The sequence below is a fragment of the Ursus arctos genome, unplaced genomic scaffold, assembly GCF_023065955.2.
Source record: "Ursus arctos isolate Adak ecotype North America unplaced genomic scaffold, UrsArc2.0 scaffold_10, whole genome shotgun sequence".
NCBI classification, from domain to species: domain Eukaryota; kingdom Metazoa; phylum Chordata; class Mammalia; order Carnivora; family Ursidae; genus Ursus; species Ursus arctos.
The window spans coordinates 28722610-28743213 of NW_026622764.1; the positions used below are offsets into that span (position 1 = coordinate 28722610).

At 43.3% G+C, this 20604-nt stretch overlaps 1 protein-coding gene and 1 long non-coding RNA gene across 3 annotated transcripts in view; one reads left to right on the forward strand and one right to left on the reverse strand.

Moving 5' to 3' along the window:
• The first annotated feature begins 1024 nt into the window (after positions 1 to 1024).
• LOC123000710 (uncharacterized) lies at positions 1025 to 20273 on the forward strand. The gene is made up of 6 exons (XR_006408885.3): positions 1025 to 1153; positions 7881 to 8071; positions 11609 to 12148; positions 16252 to 16798; positions 18507 to 18630; positions 18940 to 20273. It is a non-coding gene; the product is annotated as an uncharacterized LOC123000710 (long non-coding RNA).
• The window catches only part of SLAIN1 (SLAIN motif family member 1), a 55657-nt gene continuing 36077 nt past the window's right edge, over positions 1025 to 20604 (reverse strand). The window contains exons 3-8 of one of the 2 annotated variants that reach the window (XM_057307835.1): positions 16921 to 17070; positions 15632 to 15781; positions 13277 to 13618; positions 7197 to 7352; positions 2636 to 2918; positions 1025 to 1132 (exon numbers count right to left, since the gene is read on the reverse strand). In XM_057307835.1, coding sequence (XP_057163818.1) covers positions 1057 to 1132; positions 2636 to 2918; positions 7197 to 7352; positions 13277 to 13618; positions 15632 to 15781; positions 16921 to 17070 — 1157 coding nt within the window. In that variant the 3' untranslated portion in view covers positions 1025 to 1056. The remainder of the gene's footprint in view (positions 1133 to 2635; positions 2919 to 7196; positions 7353 to 13276; positions 13619 to 15631; positions 15782 to 16920; positions 17071 to 20604) is intronic. The other variant, XM_026493444.3, reaches the window with a different exon arrangement.

Sequence of the window (20604 nt, forward strand, 5' to 3'; positions counted from 1 at the left end):
GGGGGTTGATACTGCTCGTGCTGCACATTCATGCGTGACCTGATATTGCCGAAATAGTCTTTATTTCTGAACATTCCAAAAGAGCAGTGTACACAGTAACAAATATTGAGTCATATACCCTAAGAAAGCATTCATTAGTGCAAATGGGTTTTGTAAAAGGTCTATCAAAAAGATTTATTTGCTTTAAAATGCATCCATTTCCAGAAGCATTGTTAATAAAACATTACAGTTTCTCATCCTCTGTAATAAAGTACTGAAAATCAGTTGTGGTACAGTAGCAAACATTGCGGGTATTGAGTGCAATGAGCCTGTGATGCCTTTATAAATCGGAAACCCATGTAGGACAATAAATTAACAATGAAAAAGACAAGACCATCTAACTGCTGTCTAGCTATCTCCTTGCAATGCTTCAGCTTATGTTGTGCTCATTCAACATAAAATTAGGTCTTTCAAATTGTATGGTGGATTTTTGCTGATATATCCCTAGAGCTAAAAAAATAGTACCTTACCACAAAAATATTTTTATGGCACAAAATTTAAGTTGTTCCATAGTGGTTCACATAGGTGTAAAAAGAAATAGGCACAAAAAATAAAATTCCTGTAAACTATAAAAAAGTAAACTTCAAAGCATAAATTATAGAACCTAGTTGTAAATATGCAATGTATTAAAATACAGAACATGTAATGGGAAGATGTCTGGAACACGTAAGTAAATCGAACAAGTTACTTTAAAAAACTCATGGCAAAGAAAGCAGTATTGATACATCTCAGTCCTTCCAAAAAGTGTCCAGGTACATAGCAGTTCTACAGAAACCCCTAGATCTAAGTGTCACAATACCGCAACCACGGATCGGAGACTGGTGCGGTCTTCTCTCAGGCAAATATTTAAGTGCAATCATTAGTCTCTGGCGCTTGGTCCATTGAAAAACAATGCAGTAAATATGTTAAAATGCAGAAGGGAAAGAATATCCCGACGTTCACGGTTACCTAGCCAGCTAGGTAACTCGACCCTCATTTCCACTCCTTTCCCAGGCTCCAAGGGCGCGTGAAACCGCATCAGTAGCAACCGTCTCTCCAGCTTCCGTCCCTCAGGGCGCTGAGCGAGGACAGAGGCTTTGGAGGCTGAAGGAAACTGGGGGGACAGAAAGAGACGGTAAGTACACTCCCAGGAGCCCCGCACTCAGCACACTGCCGTGCGTGTTTTGTGTGTGTGAACTGCAACATGTCCTTCGTGGACAAAGGCTATCTTAAAACCAGAGAGAAAAAGATAAACTCTGTCTAAAAACAAACGGGTACTCCGTTGAATGCACACAGCAAATTCACATGAAGAAATCTGCAACCTTACCAGTAAAGATGTGCCTAGCCTACTGACAGTAATCCCCAGTGTTGGCCTAGGCTGGGGAAACGTCCTTTCCTAGAGCCTGGCAGTGACAACCTTTAGAGGAGATTAGTTTGGAGACCCATTCAAGGACAAACAGAGGGGTCACACTAACGTGCATCCCTCAATGTGATTCTGTTCTGCCATGAATCTAACATCCACATTTACCGGGAGAATGAGCCAGAATTTATTAAGCATGCAACACGGTGCTTTCTATCTGGGTAATAGGATTATGAGTTCACTCACTTTTAGCTGAGCACCTATGACTTCTGATCAGAAACTATTTACGCGTACCAACACATAAAGGAAAAAGTGCTTGCACATCATCCCTTTCCATTCCGTCACTGTGGTCGACGCCCTTCTCCTCCATACCCCAGTTTCCTGGGTGGGGTGGGGGTGGGGGGAGCGGTCTGTGGTCACTGCCTCCACTGTCTCCTCTTCCAAACTATCCTTGAGCCACTTACTTCTATGGAATTCTTATTGACCTAAAACACTTCAAGGTCTCCAGTTCAAGAACGATACATCATGACCACGAGCTTGTCTAATAAGTGTCTTGCAACTAATCTGAAATTTTAAAGAAAAAAAATTCCAGCCGGACATATTCAGCTTACCAACGTAGGCTAACCAAGGCCCAGCTCTGGATCACTGATGCGCTTTTTCCAGCAGGACTGTGGGCTGGGTGGGCATGTGACACCTGCCTAACATACGTGCTTATTTTGATAAAGATTATTGCTTCAACAAATATTTATAATTTTATCCTGTGCTAGGCATAGTTCTTGGCCTTGGGGTTTTCTATTCGTGAACACTCCCTCCCCCATCCCCACGAGGCTTACACCCTAGAGAGGACAGTCGGATCATAAACTAGTAAGTAGCATCCGCAGTCCCCCAGACGGTGATAAATGCTACGTGGAAAAGGGGGAGGAGGAGGGGCTAAAGAAGGAGTAACAACGGCCCTGCACAGTTGCACTTGAGGGGTCAGCTGAGCAAAGTCCTGGAGGGAGAAAGGGCCTGCAAATCACCTGGGGGAAGGAAAATACACAAAATTTACCTGGTAAATTACAGCAAACGGCACATCAGGAGGGAAGTGAAGAGGGAGGAAGGGACACCCCCCCACCCTAGCACTTTCCAGAGGAAGGAGGTCAGAGGTCAGGCCATGAAGGGCAGCGTGCCAGAGACCCCAAAAGGGAGGAGATGGTTCCTGAGCCGTTTCCAATTTCAAACTGCAAAAGAGGCTGTGGAGCGAGCAGAGGTTCCTACCTTCTAACAGGCTGTGCAATTTTGCTTCGAGGCAGGTTACTCCCGTTTATTGCCAGTGAAGGTCTGGGAAGAGCACTGCGGCCCATCGTCCCGGCCGCCGCAGTTTTGTTTGGTGTGGGGATGCCGGTGCTGGCATAGAGCTGGAGGCCGTTGGACAAAGGCATGCTGCCGCCGCCTTGAACGGTGGGACTCACGTAGGCTGTGGCTTTCAGAGGCTGCCGCACAGACACCGGGAAATGTCCCACGCTGTGGGTTCTGTGCTGAAGCTGTCCTGGGGATGGAACTAGAAAGGAAGACGACAGGTACAAGAGAGAAAACTTACACTGCTAGCCAACCTAGGAAACGCTAGCCTTACACTCAAGACCAATAGGGTCTGAAAGGTAACAGAGAGAAATGAAATGTGGGTTCCAGACAGCACTGAGTACTAGACGATTCTAATTCTTGACACGTCTCCTGTCCTATCAGCAACACTTTGGAGCACCTAACGATATCTAGAAGCCACATCTAACAACGGCTTCCTTTCCCTGAGTTCTCACGGGATAGTTTCTTCCTCGCTTGCTCGGAAGATGTGAGGATGTTCTTGATGGTGGCTCTGGGGATGGTGTCATGAAAATAAAACCAGGGGACAATTAATACTGTGATGACAGAGCTGACAGCAGTAGGTTACAGACAGCTTATTCCAGATTAAATATTTTCATCGTGGCATTGACCGGGCTCCTAGGGTCGGTGGGAAGAGGCAATGAGTGAATCCACGTGAAGTCCTACGGTGGCACCTGACAGTCACCACCCCCCCCCAGAGCTCTTAGTACCTTGAGAGCAGCGGCAACATCTGTAAAACGAAGGAGCTCTCTGGGTAAGAGCTCTTAAAAACTGCATCAATACACTTACTTACACACCCAACATTTTCTGAAACAGTTTAACTGATTTTGAACTTAACCATGAAATAGGGAGAAAAACCAAAAAAAAGTCCATGGTTTTGTCTCTTGAATTATTTCCTTAAAAAATGAGTTTTCTTCGGTGTCTGTGGGATGAAATCCATACGCAGGAAGGCCGAGGCAAACTAAGGTCTACACAGAATTCTGCTCTAGTGTGGACCCCACTGTGTTTCTGTGACACGGTAAAACTTCTGTCAGTTCCTTTCCAACCAAATCTACAATTCCTTCATTAGATAGCTTTTAACCATGAATCTTTCCATCCACGGGCTCATCAGGTATAACAGACGTACCCCACTAATGCAAGAGGTTAATGGAACACAAGGGAAGGAATAGGTAGAGCTCGGTGGGCACGCTGTACTTCTTAATTGCTCAGTCAGCCTAAAACAGCTCAGGGGGAAAAAAAAATGTGAATTGGGCTCAATTTCTTTTGAAAAACATAATACACATAAAGTATGTAAATCCGAGTCTAGCACTCAGTTTTCAAAGTGCACACACTGTGGAACCACCCAGCAGTCACACCAAGATCTAGAACATTACCTGCACACCAGGTACTGGGCATCCCCCTTCCCACTCCCTGTTCCTGTAGTGGTAACAATTATTCTCGCTTTATCACCGCAGATGGGTCATCCCTACTCTGAATGTCACATAAATGGAATTATACAGTACGTTCTCTGGCTGCTTTCACTCAACATTGGGTTTCTGAGATTGAACCATGCTGTTTGCCCTGCTCTGTAGTATTCGGTGGTATGAATGTCACAATCTGCTTGCCTGACGATGAAAGGCTGGGTTAGCTCCAGTTTGGGGTTTTGTGAACATTCTTGAATACATTTCGTATGCACTCATTATGTAAGGTATATTCCAAATTCTGAAACCATCAGGAAAAATGAAGTTAGAAAGTCACTGAATACAGCATCAAAATACAAAAGTCAACTATTTCTAAATACCAGCAAAGCAGAAACAAAGAATACTACCTGTAAAAACATTTTTAAAAATCAGAGACTTAGGAATAAATGTAACTATGACGCATAAAACTTCCACACAAGAAGCTACAAACGCTTCGCTGGGAGACATGGAAGGAGGTCTAAATGAAGAGAGGTGCCGTGTTAGTGATTAGAGGAATAGTAAGAGGATTCCAATTCTCCTAAAATGTATCTACTGATTCAGTGACCTCCCAACCAGTATCATTTGAAATGAAATTACACAAGTTACTCAGCAAAAGCATCCTATGAATTCTCCTATATACAAAACAGATAACTACTTGAGTATTTTAAAAGAAGTGAAAAAAATGAGAAAATCCCAATTGTACAAATAAGAATCAGAAAAAATACATAACTTATCCAAGAATATACGATTAAGACCCAAACTCAGATTTAAAAAAATTTTTTTACTGCAATCCAGTGGTCTTCCTTCTGTATCAAGCTGCCCTTTCAATGTTCTCTTACCTTTGCCTTTCCCAGAAAGTAAAATGGCCCGGAAGTAGGGATTGTCAGGATCTAAACTTAGAACGTATAGAGAATAATCGCTTGGAATGCTTACGAATAAAAGTAAATGAGAAGAGAATCCTGAGATTTGAGAGAAGCATATGACTGACCTTCTCTTCACAGCAGTGCTCTGAAGGGTTTTTCTTCTCTCGTTACACTGCTTGACTTTCAAACATTGATTTTTTTCTTTTTTACATTGATGAATTGAAATTCTCCTGTAAAGAAAAATTTCCCCTTCTCCATTTATGTATTTTGTCCATTACATAGGTACCTGTAATTATCTTTACTGGTTAGAATCCTTTCAAATTATTTTTTTCTGTGGCTTCGACTGTCACGGGTTTGGTCACTGGGTGAGTCTCCAGGTTGTTTTCTATGTCCTTCTGACGTCTCCCCACCCGTTTTGGCGCACTTCCATCAAAATCAGCCACTCTCTGTCGTGGACATTCTGCTCTGGGTTCTGTACACTGTTCTGGCCCTCAAATCCTGCTCTTAACCCACATGGAGGCAGAGTTAACAAAAATTCCCAGTCATCCCTTCATGTGCCACTGTTGAAAGTCTATTTTCCCATTCTACACTAATACTATCGACTCTTGCACTCAACTAGAGAACTCTGTACTTACCTCCGCTACATCTCATCATGATCTGGCCAATTTCCCCCTGCCTCACGTAAAATAGTAATTCCCCCTTTCCCACCGTGAGCAAATTCCATAGGTCGTCTTCCGTGTCTTTACACAAGTCGTTAATTCCAATATTAACAGATCAAGCCCTAAGATATGGCCCCATGGCATTCATTTACTCATGCATTCAAACATTTACTGCAAACTCATTAAATACCAGGCAGGGTGCCAGGTACGGGGTGCAGAAAATCAGCCAAGCTAGGGCCCAAGCCCAGAGGGAGCTGGTGATCTAGGATGGAAGACAAACGTAAAGACCGTAAAATACACACACTGGAAAAAACAAAAAAATAAGCACCAAAAATCAAATCCATCCTAGATCTGTTTTGGGCATTTATGGGGAAGTCTACTAGGGTCATCAATGGGGCCTCTTCAAAGGGTGTGGTGTTTGGGCTGTAGGATAAAGGTAAACAGCAACAAACCGCATAAAGAAAGGGAAAGAATGGCACTCGGGAGTCAGAATGTTTCTAGTTAAAGGCATAAACTCCAGGGTAATCAGAACAGCTTCTAGCTCTAGTCCTTCACCTGCATGGCCTTGTGCAAACTGTTCCTTTATTGCTTCCTCATCTGCAAAATGGGAAGGACCACAGAAACCACCTCATGGGGTTGTTGGCAGAACTAAGACGGTAGATAAAAACCGGTGAGCACAGTTCCTCGTGCTCAGTAAATGTTGCCATTTTGAAATGAAAAACCGTCACGTATGGGGGAAATACCACTTGAGCCCCCAAACTGGATCTGAGGGAGAAGGGCTTCAAATCAGTCTGGGTGCAGATATAGACATCTGGTTGATGACTCTTGGTCAGCCCACTCTGAACACACATCGCACCTCCGACACTTGGGCCACATCATTACTGGGACTCTGACCCTCAGTCCACCTCCCAGGGGTCGTTCTCAGACTTGACCCCAACTACCCACATAAACAGCATGAGTCAGAATGGGAGGGGACACCTGCAACCACCACATCCTGACACAAAATAAAAACGTGAACACGAGATTTCATGCTCATGGCATTGCTCACTGCTGGGTAAAATGTACAGAGAATGAATGACAGACTGTGTGGTAAGCTGAAGGGGGGGGGGCAGAGAAATACTGCTCTACACAGTAAAACAGAACTTCAGTTTGGAAGGAACAGAGCTCTGGACTGGTGCACAAGACGAAAGTAACAGCGAGACTGAACAAGTATGCGTTCTTCAGAGTAAAGACACTGAGCAGATATAGCTAGAAAGAGGCAGATCTGCAAGGAAAACAGGTTATTTTTGTTTATGTGATGAGTGAACTAATTAATCATGTAGTACTTCTGCTATCCCTGGGAATGGAGGATTAAAAATAATTTACCAATTATTAATTCATTAACATATGCACTGATGAAAATACTAAATTGTACTGGTGAAGTTAAAAAAAAATGGAAGAAGATATTTTTCTGATTGTGTTACAACTGAAACTTAAAAAAAAGACAAATTGTCACACTTACTGCAAGACTGTATTCTTGAAATCCCGTTTCCGGCTCCATGCAAGCTCGAGTCAAAGCTCTGACTGTTCCTCACGGTGACTGGAGAGCTGGCATTGCTAGTGACAGCAGTTGTACTTGGCATCCGAGCTAGATTAGGCATACTTCTTCGGAGCTTGTCTAGAAAAGAAAAGAATTTTAGTTAAAAACCATAAGGCTTATGCCAATTAAAATACATAAAATTTTTACGTAAAAAATTTCAAAAGTAAACAAATGATTTTATGCTCAATAACAGATAAAAATTATCACGTGTGTTATGAACTGTAACAAGCTACCAGAGAATTAACCTTCTGTACGGAGAACACACTCAGTATCCCCAGAAAGGTTCTACCAAATAAACTGTTTTTAAAAAAGTGTTCTATAATTAGCTGTTTGTTTCTATACGGTAAGTAGATAAAACTGTATCAAAGTGAAGTCAGAGAATCATCTTACAGCCACTTAGTTAGAAATTGTTCCATATTAACAAACCTAGAAGAATCAAAACCAACACTTTATCTTTTGCTAGCATATCAAAATGGAAAGAATTATTAAAATTCTACCCTGATGTGTTTTGAGATACCCACTCATCACATCACTATGAACCCATTAACTTCTAGAAAGTTTTAACTAAGATATGCGTTTTTTTTAAAGATTTTATTTATTTGACAGAGAGAAAGAGAAACTAGGATATGCTTCTAAACCTCTAGAGACCTGAAAGAGTCCGCTTCCGAATCATTGTCCTTGCTGAGTCCGTGTTCTGCCACCAAGGGGCAGCAGAGAGCCGCCCACAGACGCAGTGCTGCCGAGCTGTGAATTCAACGCAAGACGGCAAGACGGCAAGACATGGACTCCAAAGTAAAGTACGGTACCAGGGTAACAGGTCCCTCACTCAAGTTCAGAAAACAAAGGATCTATTTGAATACCAAGCTAAAACCCCTGTTCAAGTACAGAACTGGATTCATTTCTTCCTCCCCTTCACACACAGCTCCTTCTGCACTTACTTGGACCTGCTGGCTGTACTCTGACCAGCAAGCAAGGCCTCTAATCCAGAAATCGGGGCCATCCCGTCCAATTCACCTCCCTTCCATGCCATCGCTCCCGAGTCCTATCAGTTCTGCCTAATAGTTAATGAATCAATCTTCCACTTCATCTGGTTCGGAGCTCATTATCGATCACCCACATTTTCATGAAATCCTCTTACTTGGTCTCCATGCACCGTCTTGTTCCTCCAACTCACCTTCCACACAGCCTGCTCCACTCTTCTAGAGCACGAGAACACAATCCCCTGCTTAAACCTTCCATTACTCTCCCACCTTCATCTGAAAGCCCTTGGGCATGGCCTACGTGAGGGCCTTCAAGGTAAGGGCTCCTGTCCTCCTTCCCCAGCCTTATCTCCTGCTACCCCCACCCCTCAGCCTATTTGCCTATCGCAGTGGCTGAACCAAGTTCCCAAGTGCTCCGCACACTCCTGCACTCGTGACTCCTGCTCTCTCCACTGGGCCACGCTTCCCCACTCTGTGGAGTGAACAAATGAACGAGGGCACCAGAATTCACGCCGGGAGCCCTAGATGCTGGGGATACCGGAGTATTGCAGGTACAGTCCCTGACTCTGAGTTTTATAGTCTAGACCAGGGTTTCCCAATCTTTTTTCCATTATCGATCCTAGAAAGAAAACCTAAAATAAATTTAATGTTAAATCTTGTTTCTCCCAAATGGAACAAATTAAATACTGTAAATAACATTCTGAAACTCAAAACATTTTTGAACCTCGGAGGACCATGAACCATGGTAACAGCTCATGCTTTTCACAGACACCCCACTCGCCAAGATAGTTTCATTTTTATCGGTAGATGCCCCGAAGCACTGAGACACACACAGCAGGACGCTCCGGTTTGCGGTCACTTCCTGTCAAGCTAAATCAGAAAACAAATGATGTCCCTGAACACTAGTCCAAAATGTGTCCCGGGGCAAAACCAAACTCATCCCCCCCCCCCCCAGCACTGCTCACTCTACACTCCTTACACACGGCCGCTGTAGCCCTGTCCGGCAATTTTTGCCTCCTTGGGGTAGTCTAGGAAAGACAGAAAATTAAGTAGAACAAGCATACTTACGTGGTAAGCACAAGAAAGTGGAATAAGGCCTTGTCAAGAGCACTAGGCTAGGAGAGCACAAAGAATCCTCTCGACCTAGCTACCTTCCGTGTAGCTCCGAGCTGCGGCACCTGCCGCCCCCACACCATGTCCTCACTCCCCATGCAAACTTCTAGAGTAGTACCAGCGACTGTTCGATTTCTTGACCATTTTCCTCATTATCTCCTTGAGGTCTGTTATTAACGACCGTAGGTCTCAGAGCCCCAAATTCCTGTTAAAGTCCCTAACCCTGGGCAGGAGGCATGTGATACGTTCCGCAAATGTTACTGATGTGTGTGCTGGCAGAGGGCGTGTGGTCGGAGAAATGAGAGAGAGAGGATAAAGCGCAGAGTCGACATCCAGGTCTCCTGAGCGTCACGATAACTGGCGTGAACAGTGAGCGTCCATCAGTGTAGGACTGAATTACTTTGACTAGATATATTTAAGCTGAAGGGATGCGCCGGCAAAGAATGACGTGTTTCTGTAGTTCTAAGTCTCCAAACTATTTAACATAAAAGTTTTCATGTATCTAGTTGAAAAGTAGTATCGTAAGCATCTGTACGTTTTCCCCCTAGATACACTAGTTTTCATTCTGCCATAATTAATTCATCTCCATATATATACACACTTGTTTGCTGTTAAGCCCCATGAAAGCTGCAGACATCTTGACACGTGAACCCTAACTGCCCTCTCCCTCAATTTTAATGAGGCCATGACTTCCATTAAGCACACGGAATACATTTGCTTCCTGATATTTTGAGCTTTAATAAATTTGTCACTATGACATTCCTTAGCTGCCACTGTTTTCTATAAATTTTAAATCTGTAAGTACTCAGGTACTTTGAAATTATAGGTAGCGCCTAAGAAAATTCTATAGAATCACCATACTGTCATGATGTGTAAGCAAATTAACAGTTAATAATCCATACACGAAATTTTCCAAACATCAAGAATGCCTTTCATAAGCTTTTCCCCCAAAACCACGATCAGCCAAGGTCCACACATTAAATGGGGTGGTTAGGTTTCTAGTCTGTTCATCTAGGCGCATCTGCCTTTAGACTCATCTTTATTCATGTGAGTGGCATCAAGTCACTTCCGTAAAGCTTTAAATCTGAAATATGCTTCTAAAAATAAAGGCTTCCAAGTGTAAATATTTAGAACATGACTCCTCCGGGAGCTAAGCTGTGATCTCCAAGCTGTGTCAGGGACCGTCTGGAAATGAGGCACACTTCCCTGTCACACAATTTGGAACATATTAATGACCATATATACTTTAATATTCAAAGAATCAACACTCTATTTCTATCGTCACAAGAAATCAACAACTTATCTTCAAGCACTGAGATGCAGCAGGGAAGCTGGAGGAATAACCGAGGAAAGAACTCAAGTGAGTTTTCTCATATTAAAGTACCAGCAAGAGTTACCACTGTAGGAAACAGAGACTAAAGAATCTTTGGGAATAACCCACCAATCCGGTCTGGCCTTCCAGTCAATACAGGGTGCAAGGGAGGGCCCTGGGCTAACGGTGCTTATATCATGCCGACGATCCCTGCCATACCCTAAAAATTACAGTGAGTAAAGATCCTACAAGATTTAGTCATTTTTCACATCTGGCAAATTATTGCAGATATGCTCCTTTTAATTCTAGAACCCCTCTAAATAGCCCCATAACTTTTAAGAGCCCTCTCCTGACTCTAGGCAGTGCAGGAGCTACAGAAGCAATCAAGATGCATCTCTGGTTTCTTTTGAATTATTTTTAAATGGATCAATGATTTCACAATTATTCTCTCCTATCCATATTTTGGTAATTTAGAAAAATATTTGATAGTTTCAAAGTTACCATTCTTATTTCACAATTTTGTTCAAATGATATTCTGTGGTAACAGATGAAGATTCAGCGATCTGAGTCATATATATATATCATGATATATTGAATCATATATATATATATTATATATCATGATATATATATATATAATATATATATATATATTGGGTGGGGGGATAAGGGCAGAGGGAGGGGGAAAGAGAATCCCAAGCTGGCTCCACACCCAGCACAGAGCCCAACGCGGGGCTCAGTCTCACGACCCCGAGATCGTGATCTGAACTGCAATTGGAAGTTGGATGCTGAACTGACTGAGCCATCCAGGTTCCCCAGTGAGTCCTGTTCTTTTTAAAAAGGGGTAGGGGGAGAGACAACCTTTATTCCCCTTCTCCAGTACTTTTACTCCAAGCAAAATAACAGTCATTATTTCATCTCTTCCTTAGGTTGGCAGAATATGCACCAGACGGTTTGATATGAAACTATACCTAAGTTTTCCAAGAAAGAGCTATTATTTGGCCACATTTCATAGTCAAAGAAATCAAGGTTTACAGACCCGAGAAACCTGTAAAGGGCGTCAGTGGTAGGACGGGACTGGACTCCAGAGCGTGCTCTCGCCGCTAAGTTAAGTGGCAAAACCCAGTCCGGGCAATGGCTGTTGTAGTCCGTTTTCCTTTGCATGTGGAGATCACAGCTTTTAAGAAAAATAAAACGACCACAGTCGGGACACTAAGCCGTGATGTCTCTGCTTTCCTAATAGGAACCATCATCACAGCTCCAAGGAAACCTAATCCTTTTCGTCGTGGTGTTTCGTGTAAGGTAAAACCACTTTCCTAAGGTGAGACAATGACCCGCTGACACCGACCAAGATGCGGAGCTGGCAGCTGCTGGACGGCTCGGCTAGGAGGTTCTCAGACCCCTGACAACCTTCAGAGCAACAATTCTCAGGGCCCTTTTTCTCGATTGTAAGATGAGACAGACTTGCGGTAAGCACATGGAATACACGATTTTCTGATATGATGAGCTTCAGTAAGGCACTATGACATTCCTTAGCTGCCACTTTCTTCCTTTAAATCTGAAATCTCAAGGTCCTAATAGGGAAATTATGACTAAAATGTTCAATATTTTCCAGTGATCTCTCAGTTAGCATGAATGATACAAGTACAGAAGAAGAAAAGGTGAAAACTAAAAACATGGTAACAGGTGATCACAAATACAGTTTGTATTTGGCCTTGCGGTAGTTTTAAGTAAGCTGCCTAATCACTCTTGGGCCCAGAAATGGTGCTATATAATAAACAGAAGCTGTGATTATAAATCTGGTTTACTTCTCCGTATTATATGGGATTTGCGTGTGAGAAGTCTGGCTGGTCATTAGTGTAAAAGCATACCAGGCTCAGAACAGCACGTGACCGTTCCCCCTCTAGTTTGTTGGAGGTCAAGGACTGTAACTCTGGAGTAGGGAAGACAGACAGATGGTGAAGAGGAGAAAGGAAAAAATACAGAAGAGGGGACACGTTCTCTGACCCACCATGCCGACACTGGGGCAGATCAGCTTCCTGCTCTCACGCCAAGTATCAGCCTCCCCAGCCGTCCTGCTGCCCAGACCTTCCTTGTCGATGTCCGAAGGAACGACACATCCAAAGTCGCCCTAAATCCCGACGTGCACGAGCATCACTGTGCGTGTTTACCGTTCGTCACTCCGTGCCAGGAACAGGCCGTGAGAGACTGAGGTGGCGGGACGGGTAAGGAGCCGCGGCTCGGGGCGCCGGCCTCCACGGGGCTCCCCTGCGAACTCCACCAGCACCGCCTGCCCGTCCTGCCGCTGAACGAGCCGCCGCACAAAGACGTCCCCGCCCCCGCCCCACGCATGACCATTCTGCGCTGGTGACATCACGGCGGTGTTTCTCGAAGCCAGAAGTCTGTAAATCTGGGACCCATCATCAGAAGCTGGGCAATTTTAGATTTAAGCTTAGACCAAACTGACAAGGTCCCGAAGACACACTTCATAAATCTGGGAAACATTTACTTATTATTTACGTTGACCTTAAAACCATTTCTTAACCACACTGGAAAGATCACAGCACATTAACGACCGAAGGGCACACATCACCCACCTCCATTGGTCCGATGTGGTTGCTGATCTGGAGCTGGGGCTTGAGGTGAATAATACTGTTGCTGCTGGTAATTACTGGAAGGAAAATACTGGGAACTGGGGCTCCTCCTACACTCCCGAATGCTGGAGAAAGTCTGTGAGTGGGGAATGCCTCTTTGGAAAGGTGAACATCTTGGAAGACGAGGCTGAGGTGGTGGCAAATGATCGAATTCTTCCTCGTCCTCCAGACTGAAGCGATCATATTCTTGATCGCTACACGTCCCTTTTCTTCCTGAATTCAGTGACACACTGGAGCTATGCCTGGACACAGACGCTGAGGTGGAAGCGTAATCCTGCCTGAGACCTAGGACAACAAGAAACAGCATTTTTGCCTTAGGAGACGTTTCAATCTGGCAAAAATTAAGTTGCAATTAAGTATCAGAAGAAAACGTGAGCCAAATAATTCAAATGAAGACCCATCATCCTGCTCGTAGTTTATTAAATCCCAAGAAAACAGATCCATTTACCCACCAAACAGGTGTTTAATATTAGACTGTTCCGTTCTGCAGAAAGACTGCCCCAATTCCAGAGAAGCCTAGATACGCCACCACGGTTCATCAGTGTCTGTCAATCCCCCAGATGGGCCCTTCTGAAGTCTGGAGCGCTACCTAGCAGAGGCTACCCATCATCGTTATGAATAGGATGTTAGGGGTTAGACCATTAAAATAATCAAATCTCCTCCCAGGGAGGAACTCTCCTGTCCCCACCCCCCAGCTTGCAAAGTTCAAAACCCAGGGTACAAAATATTTTCCAACAAGGTCACCTCTCTGTTCTATTTGTTACTAATATTGTTTTTCAAAGCATACTGATGCTTCACTTCTTCAGTAGTTTCGGGTCATTCCACATGACCACCATCTAAAAATGGTCAAACTGGAAGTTTCTAGTTATTCACCTCATTGCCAACACCACAATTTTTTTCAAGTAGGAACTGACATTCACCGTTTCACCGTATGTTTTCAGAACATGTTGCTGTTATTTTATTGCTACTGAATAACAGAAAACCATCCCTTTGCCCCTCACAATGTACCTTATTAAGCTCTCCATAAGCATTACACAGTTTCTCATAATAGCCTTGACCAATTCTGAAAGCAGGAAATGGCCATGCTTCGGTGAAAGGCTGGTTGGCTGTTTCTACTTTATGCTGACCTGAGAAGATAACTGCAGCACCCGCCAGACCCCGGCCAGGGCTCGACAGCTCACCATGCCTTCTGATGCCTTCATAACACCCGTGCGGTAGTTCCCTCCCAGAAGACTAACTTTACTGCAGAACCAGTGATCAGTGGTCCCATTTCTAATCATCTTCTATCATCGTTTATCCTGAGAAGTTTATCAGTGAGTTTTAATTGAGCGGATATTAAGATAACTGTAGACTCACATGCAGTTCGAAGACCTAATACAGAGATTGCTTGGGCACACTGCCCAGGTTCCCCCAGTGGTAGCATTTTTGCAAAATTACAGAATAATAGGACAACTGGGATATTGTGATATAAACCCATCTTGTTTAGACAGTCCCAGTTCTACTCAGGTACGTGTTAAGTTCCAGACATTTTATCACCTGTTGGATCAAATATCTACCACCAGTGACAAAACACTGAACAGCTCCCAACACACGAAACACAGAAATCCCTGGTGCTGCCCCCATAACCACATCCACCTCCCTCCCAGGATCCCACACCCTGTCTCTAACCCCCACCAACCACTCATCTGTCCTCCATTTCTAAAATGTTCTCATTCTACAATGTTCTATAAGTGGAATTACGCAGTATGCAATCTTTTCTCACTCAGCATCATTCCTGGGAGAGTCATCCAAGATGGTGCCCGCGTCACCAGGCTGCTCCCCCTTCCTGCTGAGTAGCAGGACTCCAGGGCTGGGGTGCCACAGCCTCACAAACCACGCACTGTCTGAAGGGCATCTGAGTTCGTGCCAGTTCCGGACTATGACAGATAAAGCACTACGAACACGTACGGCTACTTGTGTGAACACAAATTTCCACCAATCTGTGATAAGCGCCCAAGACTGCAACTTGCTGGGGCCTAGGGAAATTGCATGTTCGGTTTTTGAGAAACAAACGGTTTCCACAGTTGTGATGCCACACTGTCTCTATTTTAATGTATTATGATCACAGCACGTCCTCACAGCTTCCGATGCCCATGAGAGCCTGAGAAGCACTAACTGGCCCACCTACAAGGTAGAGTAGTGGGAGAAAAAGCATCTAATGTTTACCCACTACCTGCAGAGAAATGCCCAAACCTCCCTCCCTCCATACGTTGCAGAAGCCTCTAGTTTAAGAAGTTTTCTACTTTAAAAAGAACATACTTTCTTCTTGGAGACGAGCCATGATCTGAACGTCAGTGAGATCCTGCAACTTATATCCCATGGAGATAGAGTCATCTTCCAATTCCGAAGTACTCAGCTCACTGTCTATAGAGGACTGGGGACTGAGAGGGGAGCCCCTGGAGGTGTAACCTAAAACACAAAGGAAATATGTTTATTATTTACCCTGAAGAACTGATATCTACATCATGCTTAACAATTCTTGTATCAAGTCAGCAATTTTTTCCTGGTTTCATGTCACCCAAAAGTGACCAACAGATCACCATTTAACAGTGAGACAATATGCATATCTTTCACATGTCCATAATTCACATATACAAAACCATTTGTTTTTTCAAATTCAATTTTCACAATTAAAAAAAAATCATTCTGTACTATACACCAAAAAAAATTAAGAGGGTAGACTGTGAGTTATGTTTTTTACCACATTAAAAAAATACATATATCTCCAGTGCTGAAATCTGCATCCCACTATATAGCTATGTATCCAAAGGCATTACATAAGAATACATATCCATGCTCACTTACAATTAATAATCAGATATGCTTGTCTCTAGTAGTAATTGATCATTAAATTATAATCTGGTCCATTTTTCAAACAGGTACAAACAGTGCTCTGAATGAGGAAGCACATCACACAGAGAAGGCACTCATATATGCACAGGAGCATGTACGAAACCTTAATAAAGGAGTGCAGCAGTCACAGGAGACTTGCAGTCACCCACGAAAGTGAAAAAGCAATGGCTTGGGTAAGAGAACGAAGGAAGAAAGGACCCAGAGGGAGAAAAGCTGTAGGAATGCAATCACACCAATGCTGACACCAGTAAGGAAAGGAAGAGAACTTCATCTCACAAAAAAGCTACTGTGGCTATTTTTTCTGTGTAGCCTTGGCTTGAAAAGAAAAGAAAAACTAACAGGAAAATAAAATTTAAAAAACCACAGACACAAAAGGCTTATATCTTCCTGGATCATGACGAAAATACTTGAACTGTGTTTGACATTTAATGTTGAAAGCACATTAGGTGTTTGGAGATGTAACCAGACACGTATGTGTTTGCTAAGTAGGGAAAACTGCCCACGACACACGATTGAGAGCATGTTACTGGTGCTGAAGTACCAATTAAGGCCGGCCTTCTCTCTGGACCCAAGGTAAGTATGCAGCACACACATTCCATTACAAGACCACCCTCAACTTTTCCAGGGAAGAGGACAGTTACGCTGTTCTTACTGACGGACAACGCAAGCAGCTAGTCAAGAAGTTGAAAGATTACCTGTTCTTTCAGGTGTTAGTATTGCTTTATTTGAGGTTTTAGAGAAGCTGGGAGTATTAATGCCATTGCTATAAGGGCTGAGTCTTGCAACAGGACTGTAAGGAAAAGCCAGTGAGACATTTGAAGAGAAGAGATTCCGCCATCGGCTCGCTGTCAGAAGCAGAAAATAAACAGCAGCAGTTAGCTATCTGGGAGCAGATGCTGATTTGTCAGAGGGAGAAAGGGAAGAGGTTAAAAAAAAAAAATGAAGAGACAAAGCAACTTTTCATAAAAATATCTTAAATGACTTCCATTTATCTGAGGCAGAAATACGTCAAAATAGGCCATTTGTGAATTCCTACTGATATCTTCATTTAAGAATTAGTAATCAGCTTGATGAAAGCCAATATGCCTGGGTAATAATGAAAACTTGTTCTGAATTTCTACATTAGAAATGTTTTTTCTACTCTATATTTCTGCACACAAGGATTTAAGTGTTTTGTAGTAATATAAAAGGTCAGTGTCCAAAAACCTCAAAATCAGAAATTGTGGGGAATGTTAACATTAGCTATACACAATCCTATATTTTTTTTCCCTAAGATTAATTTTCAACCCATTTAGTATCAGAAAATGTTGGTCAAAAAATTTTTATGGAAACCTGCTTTTGGCTTACAGGACACTTAACGGGACAACTGACTTTCTGAATGGCTGCCCTGAGTCCAAAACAAGGCTTATGGAAAACTAATACCAAAATCCCAGGAGAAGGATACAAAATTTAATGACCTCTATTTTTGAGAGCAAGTGTAGAGATTGGTGATTTGCTGGATATTTTTTTTTATAAAAAATACTTTCCAAATTTTCTGTATGGAACATGTGTTACTTGTGTATGATACATACTACTTTAATACTTGTAAATAAGGAACAAAAAGGAATATTACCAACAATGGGCAAATGATCTAATTCTTACATTATTTTACCTGGCCTCATTAATGTATTTCCTTCCTCCCACATTGCCAACCCCTGCTATTTCTAAGTTCTTGAGATCATGAAAAAGACCTCAAACTATGAAAACTTGAGTGAGTCACACCAAGTATCACATACTCTCCCTTCAAGGGATGCAAATTAGTGTGCTAGGAAAATCCATTTTTCTGAAAAGCAATCATTTCAACATGTACTAATAAGCAGGACAGGAGGGAACACATAAGAAATACAGATGAGCTTAAACTTCACTTAGACCAATATCTGGGTTTATATTTGCTGGAAATGTGACAAAACCTGGAGAAGCAAGTATAAAAAGGACCGCTGTGACATGCGTTCCCCAGACCACTTTTAATGAGCTCTGCTAATGTGCAGTCAGTCGGACAGCTGCAAAGTGTTTGAAAATGGGCAGTGGGGTGGAGAGAGAGAAACTATGGGATGTGGGGAGCCAAGAAAATAATCGGCTCCCAAACTGGGATTGTTAACATCCTTGCAAAATATCACCAAGGTTATTAAAAAGAGCAAAATGTTTCCTCTTATTTCAGCAAGAGTTCTTGAGATAAGTACCATCCTATTCCAACAACTATGTAAAAAACAAAACAAAACAAAAAACCCTTTTCCTTCTGTAGGTGAAAGAGCTAGGCAAAGAAACTGCATTCACAAGGATCCCACTTTGGGAACTCGCAAGTGTCCGGAAGGGGCCACAGCAGCGAAGCCTCGTCCCTAACTCACGCCAGTCACCTCACTTACCCAGTACGTAAGCACGTGCGGCTAGGCAGCTCTTCCCGAGCTGAGCCAGAGCGGAGACCCGCGGAGCTGGCCCTCCCAGTCCTGTAACTTCTAGATATGTAAACCTGATGCCCAAATACACCGAAAGGGGTTAATAGGAGAGGTAGCCGCTCTCACACCTTCAATCTCTAGGACTCAAAGTTTCTCATTAAAATTCTATATTAAAAAAAAAAAAAAAGATCAATAGCCCTTTGTGACGGCTAACTTGCTTTAACAGATGATGTTTGATCCCTTGCCAGGCAAATTACAGTAACTGCGTGTTCTCACCCACAGATGCAGGAGACAACGCATCCCAAGTAAACAGCATTCATCGCTCGGCACAGTAACTACTGTGCCCCAGCGTCGCAGCACAATGGGGCAGTGATTGTGGCTGTGACAGCAAGATCCCGACTAAGAACACAATCAGCATCTATTGCAAGAAAGAATGCTCGACATTGTCCTTTGGCATAGAGGGTTTTGAGAAGAGGGAGGAGAATCATCACGGGGGCAAGCTAACAAAACAACAACGTGAGACCAGGGCTGGAGGCTGTGGTGGAGAAGGAGAGGGGAGAGGAGCGGAAGCCATGACATCCTACTTGTTCTTCACTACGTAGCCGAAGGATTATATGAATTTGAACAGGAAGCATTTATTATGGTGGGTTTTTTGTTTTTTGAGGAAAATTCTACACCCCAGTGTGGTGCTTGAACCCACGCCCCAAGATCAAAAGCCGCATGGTCTACTGAGCAAGCCAGCCAGGTGCCCCCCAGGAAGCAACCTTAGCATAAAACAAAAGAACCTTCTAAAGGGCAATTTTATCTTTTTCAGTCAATTAATTTAATGGACTTTTCATATGAGGACGGTAAGTTATTTGAGAGGCTCAGTGACAATTGCAAGGACCCTAAAAACGCAGTAAGACAATGTTGCTAGAAGAGAAAATGGGTAATGAAGTTCTGAACAACAGTTACGTTTCCCTACTTTGCTCCACTGCAAAGTTCTACCTGTAAACGAAGCACTTCTCAAACTTGGAGGTGGCGTGGACTCCGTAATTTTTTGTTCTACTCCAAGCCCTCGAATAGCAGGGCTGGGCCCAAACACCAGGACACACTGAAGGTGTTCATTCCCAAATCCCTTAAGCTGGACTGCCTGCCAGGACACTTTTTCTGCATGCTCTCTGTAGTCCTACTGCAACTTCCTGATCGAGATGCTGGCCACCTCACACCAGATGGACACCACCTCAGCGAACCCGTAGCCACCGCCACCGGCCAGCCTGCTCTGAACATCCGACCACAGCTGTGTCCACCGGACACTGTTGAAACTATTACTCTCTTCCACTAAAGGGCCGCAGTGGCTCTTCACGGCACACGGGATCATCTTGCCAGGACCCTTCCCCACCACTGGGCCCTCCTGCCCACCTCTAGCGTTTCCAGCTCCCTTGCTAACACACTCGCACAGCAAAACCTTCTATGTTACCTACCTGCTCTAACAAGCGTCTTCTGCTGAAGTAGATTTGATGAGCACTAATGTGTGGACTGGTCCCTCATCTTTCTGCCAAAATAGTGTCTAATGGTCAATTATTTTTGGTACATCTTCAAAGTTGCCAGACTTAAAAAATAAATCTGTGAAGCCACTTTTGTACATCAAGTATAATGTCGTCCCCCCCCCCGCCAAGAAAAAGTTTCATTTGATAAATGGTCCAGGATGATAACATCAAGAAAAATCACAAAGGACAGGAGATGGGATAGGTTTAAGAAAAAATCTAAATTTCTTTAATTCTCCACACTGAAAAATATTAACAAAAAAGTTCCTAGCAATGATGACATTCCCTCCATGTCTTGCCTAGATTCACAGCAAACACCGTAAATATGCAACTTTGATTTTGGTTATATGCAGAGACCTGTATATTCAACACAAACTTAAAGAGTATGACTTAATTTGCATAAAAGGAAAAAGAATAACCG